Here is a 9,033-nt window from a genome sequence, read left to right as displayed (position 1 = left end):
AGTGTGTGGCCACCGGTCGGCTTGGTTAAGTGCTTGCAGGGTTCTTTTGAAAGTTAAGAAAGTAAACAGACGTAAGGCATAAATAACCCTACCTGGAACGAAATGGAGAAAAGAGAGGCAACCGGAATCTCTGCTTAAGCCCACACCTTGCACAAAAACGTTTAATGAATGAACTCTTATAAAATAGACTCCTCAATTGCATACGAAGAACTAGAAGCTCAGGGGACTTAACTCACTCAAAATGATTACAACTAATTACAAAGTAATTATGCAAAAACATTAGCTGTAAAGTTAGGCAAACTAGAATCTGAGGCCATTTACCAAATAATGTGACCTTAGACAAATTAGCAAACTTAATTATGTTTCTTCAGTGGGATCTAAATACCACTTATTGAGCTTCCAGCAGCCCGGCAGGGCAGGAATCAATATCTTCATTTTACAGGTGAAGAAATGAAATCTTGAACTTGAAAGAGTCATACAACTGGTAAAGCCATGGTTTTGACTCCAACAAAGATGCTCTTGACTACTGGCCTATATTAGATAATAACACTTGCCTCATAAGGCAACTAGGAGGCTTAAGTGAGATAACGCATACATGCATGTCATACAGGAGCTAAATAAATAAGTCACCCCAGGATCACCTATCACCTTTGGGACCCAGAGCGCTTCTGTCTCCCTGTGTGCCCTCTCTCCCAGAAAGCCAGGTAAAAAGGAAGAACAGCTCTGGAATGTAGCTCAGAGAGCACATACCCATTGTTCAGGTCTCAGCACCACTAAAAACCAGGAAAAATAAAAAGGAAAGAAGGAAAGTCGGGAACAAGGAATAGTCACAATGACAAAGGGCTTTGGGAGGGGTCTGCCCCCCTCCCCCTAATAATATCCATCTCACATACAATGCTTTACTAACCTTATGGAAGGAACTGTGCAGATGCACTTTTTTGTTTGTTTTGGTTTTTTGTTTGTTTGTTTGTTTGTTTTTCAAGACAAGGTTTCTCTATGTAGCAGCTCTGGCTGTCCTGGAACTCACTCTATAGACCAGACCACGCAGATGCACTTTTAAACCTCTCACCACCAACTGCCATCCTTCATCCGCCCAACCCATAATATAAAACTATGAGAAACTGGTTGACCTTTCTCTAGCTTAGAGGGAGGCAGAGGGCCAGCTTTGGCACTACTGGTGAGCCTGAACAAAGTTCAAAAGTGTTTCCTTGTGCTCCAACAGGCAAAAACTTCCTTGTGTTGGCAGCATTGGTACAATCTTTTTTTTTTTTTTTTTTTTTTTTTTCTCTCGAGACAGGGTTTCTCTGAGTAGCTTTGGAGCCTGTCCTGGAACTCACTCTGTAGCCTAGGCTGGCCTCGAATTCACAGAGATCCTCCTGCCTCTGCCTCCCGAGTGCTGGGATTAAAGGCATGCAACACCACCCGGCTGGTACAATCATTTTAATAGGCATAAAAATTCTCCTCCATGCTTAGGCTTTTCTCAGAGGAGTGTTGTGTCTTTCTGCTCTGGCCCTATAGTAAGTCGTGGATAACTCCACGTCTCCAGGAGAGGAGGAGTGCTGGGATTGAACCCAGGACTTTCTACCACCACTGCATCCTCAGCCCCGACTCCACTTTGTATGACGTAAGGAGTCTCCCCCTTTCCCAGTGCACGCCTGAAACTCTGAAAGTAGAAATGTCTACAGAGAACGTTGTTTTCTATTCATACATACAGATGACAAAGTTTATGTTAGGCCCAGTAAGAGCTTAACAACTTCTAATTGAAATAGAATTTTTTTAAATAATATATCATATAAAAGTTTCATGAGTGCAGTCTCTCGGTTTCAAAGTATCTGTCAGGACTTTCACCATTCACTTAAAGGAAGCTTCTCTTTGGCATTTCTGAATCACATCACCATAGGGTCGTCATTAAGTAAAATAAGAATTACTTGAATACAAGTACTTTGATTCCAAAAGAGTTGATCTCCTTATCAAGATGTCTAATTGACTAATGGATTAAATAGCATGTACAGCATGGATCTTAGACAAAGGGGTGATCCACATCCCAGGCTGGATGGAGCATGATAGATCCAGATTCCATGACACTTCACTACTCAGAACTGGACACAATTTAAATCATTTTTAAATGTTTATTAACTTTATATATATATATATATATAATATATATATATATATATTTTTTTTTTTCTTCGAGACTGGGTTTCTCTGTGTAGCTTTGAGCCTTTCCTGGAGCTCACTTGGTAGCCCAGGCTGGCCTCGAACTCACAGAGATCCACCTGGCTCTGCCTCCCGAGTGCTGGGATTAAAGGCGTGCGCCACCACCGCCCGGCTAACTTTATATATTTTATCTTATTTACTTATTTTGGTTTTTGGAGACAGGTTTCCTCTGTGTAACAGAGCCTTGGCTGTCCTGGAACTTGCTTTGTAAGCCAGGATGGCCTTAAACTCACTGAGATCTTCATGCCTCTGCCTCCCGAGTGCTGGGATTATAGGTGTGCGCCACCAGCCTGTACTATTTTACTTTTATGAGTAAGTATTTTGCCTGCACATATATGTATGCATGCCACATGCCCTGTGGAGGTCAGAAGATGGTATCAGATCCCCTGTGGAGTCACAGATAGTTGTGAACCACATGTGAGTGCTGGGAAATGAACCTGGGTCCTCAGCAAGAGCAGCAAGCACTTAACTGCTGAACCATCTCTCAAGCCCCCACAATTTAAATCTTCCAGAGACCCAAGTTCAATTCCCAGCACCCTCATGGTGGGTGAAAAGGTTTTACTGGAAAAACCAACTCTTTGTCCTCCAGACATATACAAACAATAATAAATGAAAAAATTAATAACAATTTTTTAAATTTGTAAAGCATGGCTTGAGGATATAGTTCAGTGGTTGAAGACTTGACTCTTTTGTGCCAGGCCTTGGGTTGAATTCCTAGTAACTCAGAATAAACTATTGTAAATCAGGGTGCTAATGTAGATTGATGAAGTTGTGACTTTAGAGTCTGGAGCCAGAGCAGAATTTCCAAGACCGGGCGGTGGTGGCGCACGCCTTTAATCCCAGCACTCGAGAGGCAGAGGCAGGCAGATCTCTGTGAGTTCAAGGCCAGCCTGGTCTCCAAAGTGAGTTACAGGAAAGGCACAAAGCTATACAGAGAAACCCTGTCTCGAAAAACCAAAAAAAAAAAAAAAAGTGGGCAGTGGTGGCGCATGCCTTTAATCCCAGCATTTGGGAGGCAGAGGCAGGCAGATCTCTGTGAGTTCGAGGCCAACATGGTCTAGTGAGTTCTGACAGCTCAAAAAAAAAAAAAAAAAAAAAAAAAAAAAAAAAAAAAAAAAAGTGGGTAGTGGTGGCCCATGCCTATAATCACAGCAGCACTCCTATGGAATTAGGAGTTCAAGGCCAGCCTGAGCCAGATTTATCTCAAAACTAAATAAACTCAAGCTTAACCCCAGCAGAGGCAGGTGGATCTCTGTGAACTCAAGGCTACCCTGATCTAGTGAGTTCCAGGACAGCCAGGGCTCTGTCTCAAAAATAAATAAATATGTAAACTCCATATGAACTTTTGGCTTCTTGAAGCAACTGAAAAACACTTTCAAGGTCACGAACTGACTGAGATTTACATCCAGCTTCCCTCCACAACACCTTCTTAATTTCACAGCCTCATTCTCATCCACTCTTTGGAAAACTTCAAGACCAAAGTAGCTTGAGGCACTAAAACATGAAGAGCACCGGGCATGGGGGTGCACGCCTTTAATCCCAGCACTCGGGAGGCAGAGGCAGGCTGATCTCTGTGAGTTCCAGAACAGCCAAGGCTACATAATGAAACTGTCTTGAAAAAAACAAACAAACCAACAAAAAAGAAAAGAAAAAGAAATCGAAGAGCTGCCTCGACAGGCTCATGCCTCTACCTATAAGCAGACTTTCATTAAAACGGCTGTGATTTCTTCTGTGTCCCTCCAAATTATTTCAAAAACTATAGGCACGCGCCCTTCCTCTTCTCATGACTACCACTTGGTTGATCTGCCCAGCGAGGAATTTTTTACGGCAGGAGGGTCGTAGAGGTGAGGGCAAGGCGAGTTTCTCGCACATAACACACACGTGTAAGCCCTGGGTTCTTGAGGAAAGACATCTCAAAATCGAGTTGAAGATGAAGTAGCATGGGAGAATCCTGAGCTAGAGACAGAGTAAAGGGTGTGTGTAACTCAAGGAGCTCCAGCTTGACTTCCTTCTCTCCAAATGATCTCGAGTTGAGAGAAGTGGGTAGTGATGCTGGAGAAGAGAGGTCAGATTCAGCAGGTACCCCGACCCTGCAGATTAGACATCCGCCTTCTCCGCAGCAGAACAAGGAACCACCGGGACACACCGCCGGTCCCCAGGTTCATCTGTTCCCTGACCCGGAACCGCAGCGGGTTTCTCCGCTACGCCGGCAGCCCACGTGCTGGCAACAGCGGCCACGTGGGGCCCTGAGGAAACGCCTTCGCAAAGGTTTGTCCCCTCCGCTGTCCAGTAGAGAGGAAGGCCGGGGAAGAGCGTCGTAGGGAAACAGTACCCGCCACAAGCCCAACGGCGCGTGCCGGGGACTGCGGGGGCGGGGCGGGGCGGGGGCGGGGCTTGTTTTAGACCCCCGGCGGGGAGGGCGGGGCCCGGGGCGAGAAGGGGTGGGCTCCGGGGGGCCGGCGGGGAGCCGCCGCTCGGCGTTTGACGGGGTTCCCTCCCGCCTGCGCCCTACCAGCCTGACCGACGCCAGCCTGACGGACCCCTGACTCACCATGGAGTCCACGCTGATCGCGGGCATCGCGATGGCCGAAGCGCTGCAGAACCGGCTCCCCGGGCTAGAGAACATGTGGCTCTGGGTCACCTTTCTGGGCGATCCCAAGAACCTCTTCATATTCTTCTTCCCCGCGGCCTACTACGCCTCCCGCCGACTGGGCATCTCCGTGCTCTGGATCACCTTCATTACTGAGTGGCTCAACCTCATCTTCAAGTGGTGAGACAGATTCCTTCCGGCATCCTGGGCCCCCTACCCCTTTGAGGTCCTGATCTCCCTCGAGTACGTACCTCAAAGTCAATGCCACCCTTATTATCCCTTAGGCCCTAGTTTTCACCTTGAGTTTTTTTTTTTTTATCTTGGCCGCAGACCTCGCCTTCCGCCCATCCTCGAACTGTCTCAATCAGGAATGACTTAAGGGGCGTGCGTGTCCAACTGCAAATCAGTCCCCGCCTCAGACCTACTGATTCCGAAACTCCAAATTCAGTTGTAGTTGGGAATCCATTATTAGCAATCATTCTAAATAATTTAGGTAGCCGAAAGTCTTCTTTCTTAGCCGGCCGTTTCATTCACCGGTTCATTCGGTTAACTTGGGCTAGGCAGCAGTTGCTTTCTAAACGAAGGTGTGGTCCCTGGCTCCCGCTCAAGAGCATAGGCAGTGCTTGGAGACTTCTAGAAACACAGAAGTTCAGGCTCCAGGCCAGATCTGCATTTTAACAAGGCCCCCTGGTTGTAGAGTGCCCAGAGAAGTTTAGAAGGCACCAACCAAACTTTAGAGACTAAAAGGAAGCCTTGCCCTCCCTGCAGGGACACCTCTCTTCTTTCCCTAGCAGTCACTAGTTAGCGTTCTCATTCTAAGAAGCCAGGGTCCGGCACTGCTGAGCCTCCTGCGGCCCTTGGGGTTTATCTGTGCCGCTTGGTTTGTTGTTTCGTCTTTAGAGTGTCGAAGGGAGTTGACTGGGCGGGCAGCTCCACCTCAGCTGTTTTTGCCCAGTCCCCAGCCCTGAAGTAGAAAGGGAGGTTCTTAAAGAGACACTGAATGGCTAGACTGACTGACTGAAACGCAGACGAGGAGTCCCCCTCCCTCCAGCCCTTTTCCACAAGGGCTCCATCCTTACTTGTAACTAAAAGCGGTTGTCTCATCACTTCCTTCTGGCCTAACGGCCCCCATCCTATGCTTTGTGCTCTTCCCTCCTTCAGTCTGGCTAAGACCAGTGCTTAATTTCGGAGTAACAAAGCCCCTAATCCTCCTCCTCCACTGAAACAAGGTCTCACTATCTGGGCCGGAATGGTGGTCCTCTTGCCTCGGTCTCCCTAGTGCTGGGATGGCAGGCATGCACTAGCATGGCTGACCCCATATCCGTTTTATAGCTTTGTGGCCAGCACTTGATGTGTGTGAGGCCCAGGTTTGGGTGAGGAAAGGCCCGTCTCCTCTGAACTCTTCCCCACCTCCAGCTCTTTGCTTCCCGCTCTCCTGCCTTTTCTCTTCCTGGCCACAGCAGCCTCCTCTATGTTGGGCTCTCCAGAGGCCAGACAAGCACCCGCTAGGCCAAGGGAGTTGGATTTTTTTTTTGGGGGGGTGTCTTTCTCAGACCCTTCTGTACATTTTCTCCTCCCCATTTTACACTCGAGACACTCGCCTATATAATTCAGGAGCGGGTGATCCAGGCTGAACCGGGGACCTGAGAGCGGGAGCAGGGATGGGGAAGGATGTCATGAAGGCCATGTCCCAAGAAGAGCTGACCATGCAGTGGGAGGGGTAAGAGTGGGACACGTGTCTCTGAGCATATGTACAGAGTCTCTCTCCACAACCTCTGGCCTCCCGATCACTTTCAAAAGAAAATATGTGCTTTTCTGTATTCCACAGTAGAGAATCCTGGTAAGACTATAGCTAGAATCGGAGTAGCCTTCTGAGTGCATCCAGCGGGTCTTCCGGATTCCTAGTGTCCCTTAGCACTGGGTGTGTGTGTGTCAGCGTGGTCTTCTACCTTGTGTCTTCCAGGTTTCTGTTTGGACACAGGCCCTTTTGGTGGGTGCACGAATCTGGGTACTCCAGCCAGACTCCAATCCAGGTTCATCAGTTCCCCTCTTCTTGTGAGGCCGGTCCAGGTGGGGAAAGTTCCAACTTCCTCCCATTCTCGGTGTGGTTAAGGTTAGGATAAACATTTCCACGCACTTCAGCTAGGGTGGTCCAAAGAGGCCCAGCCTCTCAGTTACTGATTCCGAAAACAAACTCTGGGCAAGACCAGGCTGAGTGGCCTGCCTCATGCCAGGTAATCACCTCACAGAGTGTAAAGCCAGGGACGTGGCAAGGCAGAAGCCCGAGAACAGTGACCTTGAGAGAACGTCCTCAGGGGGAGAGATAGGCTGCTACTGGCAAGCTGTCTTCACCTCCAGGGGAGGCAGATGTGGTGAGGGGTCACCGGGGGCGCTTGGGTCTCACCTCTGTTTTTTCACCGTGTACTTCTGGATCTCCCGGCAGGCAGCCCTTCTGGCCACTGCATGGTCACCGGAGCCGCTCTCTGGCCCATAATGACAGCCATTTCTTCTCAGGTGGCCTCTCGGTCCCACAGGTACGACCACGATACTGTCCACCGGTAGGAGCATTGTGGACCTCAAAGTCTCCACGTCGTGTTAGTTTGGGAGCTAGAGCTGTGGTGACCTGGGGGCGCTGGGTCAAACGCTGAAGTCTTTAGATGCTGAAGAAAGCCACGCCCCTCCCCGCCTTTTGTCTTCTTTCCAGCCCCTGGGTAAGGGCGATTCCTAGCCTGGCTTATTGCACCTTCCTATTGGCTGTCGGCCTATCTCGGGTCTTCCTCTTGGCACATTTCCCTCACCAGGTGTTGGCGGGCCTTATAAGTGGTGAGCAACTGGGACCAGAGGGTGTCTTTGGCAGTGGGAGGACTTCCCAGCATCCCCAGCTTCTGTATAGCCAACTCAAGGTCCCCACCTTTGCCTTTGATTTCCTGCCGGGATGAATTGCAGGTGAGGGGGTGGCTCATGTCCTCAAACATCTTGAAACTGTTTTGCATCCCTTTAGGTGCTGCCCTTGGGTGGCTGATGGCCCCCCGGGTGCCCATGGAACGGGAACTTAGTTTCTATGGGTTGACTGCTCTGGCCCTCATGCTGGGTGCCAGCCTCATGTATTGGACTCTCTTTACATTAGGCCTGGATCTTTCCTGGTAAGTCCTGCTTTGGAGTCTGGGCAGCTGGGCCCTGTCCCTAGATGGTGGGTCTCTGGTTCACTGTGGCCGTGAAAGGACACACGAACTGTTCCTAGACAGAGATGCCGAGTCAATATACATGCGAGCAGGCCCCCAAGGGAAGACAGCTAGCAGCCGGTGGCTCTCTGGATTCCAGTCTCTCCTGGCAAAAACTCTTCTTCCCCACAGGTCCGTCAACCTGGCTTTCAAGTGGTGTGAGCGGCCCGAGTGGGTGCGTTTGGACAGTCGGCCCTTTGCCTCACTGAGCCGGGACTCGGGAGCTGCCCTGGGTCTTGGCATTGCCCTACACTCTCCCTGTTATGCCCAGATACGGCGGGCACACCTAGGAAATGGTCAGAAGATAGCATGCTTTATGCTGGCGATGGGGCTGCTGGTCATCCTGGAATGGCTGGGCCACCCACCTCAGATCAGCCTCTTCTACATCTTCAACTTCCTCAAATACACACTCTGGCCCTGCCTGGTCTTGGCCCTGGTGCCCTGGGTGGTGCACACCTTCAGTGCCCAGGAGGCACCACCCGTTCGCTCCTCTTGATGTCTCCTGCCTCCTGCCATTCTCTTGCCCAACACTCCTTGACCACCATACTCTAAGAGGCAGTCTTTCCCTGGGCTCCAAAGCAGGCCCGGATCACACTGAACATCTTTTCTGTCTCGTGTCCTGCAGTGTTAGCCCCCTTTAAAGAAGGACCTGTTTCCCAAGGAGGCTGTCTCCTGCCTGCCTTCCCCCAGGGTCCCCACAAAGCAAAAACAGCAGCAGGCGAGGTGGGGATGGGGAGCTGGGTTCCTGACACTGACAAACAGCTCAGGAAGGTCCCAATAAAGCTCTTGAAACTTCTGGATTCCTTCCTTGCCTATGCTCACAGCTCCACTGACGCACACGTAACAGTGGCGTCTCTGCCCTGTACAAAGACAGAAGTAAAAGGGGCTGAGACCTCACCTCTCCTCCCTGCCAGGCCACAGCAGAGCTCTCTTGAGATAGGTGGAGGTGGCAACAATTCAGTGGACACCCCCAGTAGAATGGAGATCTCCCACCTTAGCCCCCCT

General features: G+C 49.9%; 1 protein-coding gene across 1 annotated transcript; it reads left to right on the top strand.

Moving 5' to 3' along the window:
• The first annotated feature begins 4,609 nt into the window (after positions 1-4,609).
• G6pc3 (glucose-6-phosphatase catalytic subunit 3) lies at positions 4,610-8,828 on the top strand. Its single transcript, XM_028882570.2, has 6 exons — positions 4,610-4,987; positions 6,771-6,877; positions 7,251-7,341; positions 7,512-7,630; positions 7,809-7,950; positions 8,161-8,828. The coding sequence occupies exons 1-6, from the start codon at positions 4,770-4,772 to the stop codon at positions 8,522-8,524; spliced, it is 1,041 nt and encodes a 346-aa protein (XP_028738403.1). The 5' UTR covers positions 4,610-4,769; the 3' UTR covers positions 8,525-8,828.
• Positions 8,829-9,033: the final 205 nt, after the last annotated feature.

This window comes from Peromyscus leucopus, chromosome 8b (assembly GCF_004664715.2).
Source record: "Peromyscus leucopus breed LL Stock chromosome 8b, UCI_PerLeu_2.1, whole genome shotgun sequence".
Taxonomy (NCBI): Eukaryota; Metazoa; Chordata; class Mammalia; order Rodentia; family Cricetidae; genus Peromyscus; species Peromyscus leucopus.
Note: the sequence above shows the minus strand (reverse complement) of the source record. Positions and strands in the feature narration are given on the sequence as shown.

Bases quoted from the DNA above. Each gene is read 5' to 3' on its own strand.
- G6pc3 (XM_028882570.2), top strand. From the start codon at position 4,770: ATGGAGTCCACGCTGATCGCGGGCATCGCGATGGCCGAAGCGCTGCAG. The intron at 4,988-6,770 runs GTGAGACAGATT...TGTGTCTTCCAG, and splicing joins CTCAACCTCATCTTCAAGTG to GTTTCTGTTTGGACACAGGC. The intron at 7,951-8,160 runs GTAAGTCCTGCT...TCTTCCCCACAG, and splicing joins TTAGGCCTGGATCTTTCCTG to GTCCGTCAACCTGGCTTTCA.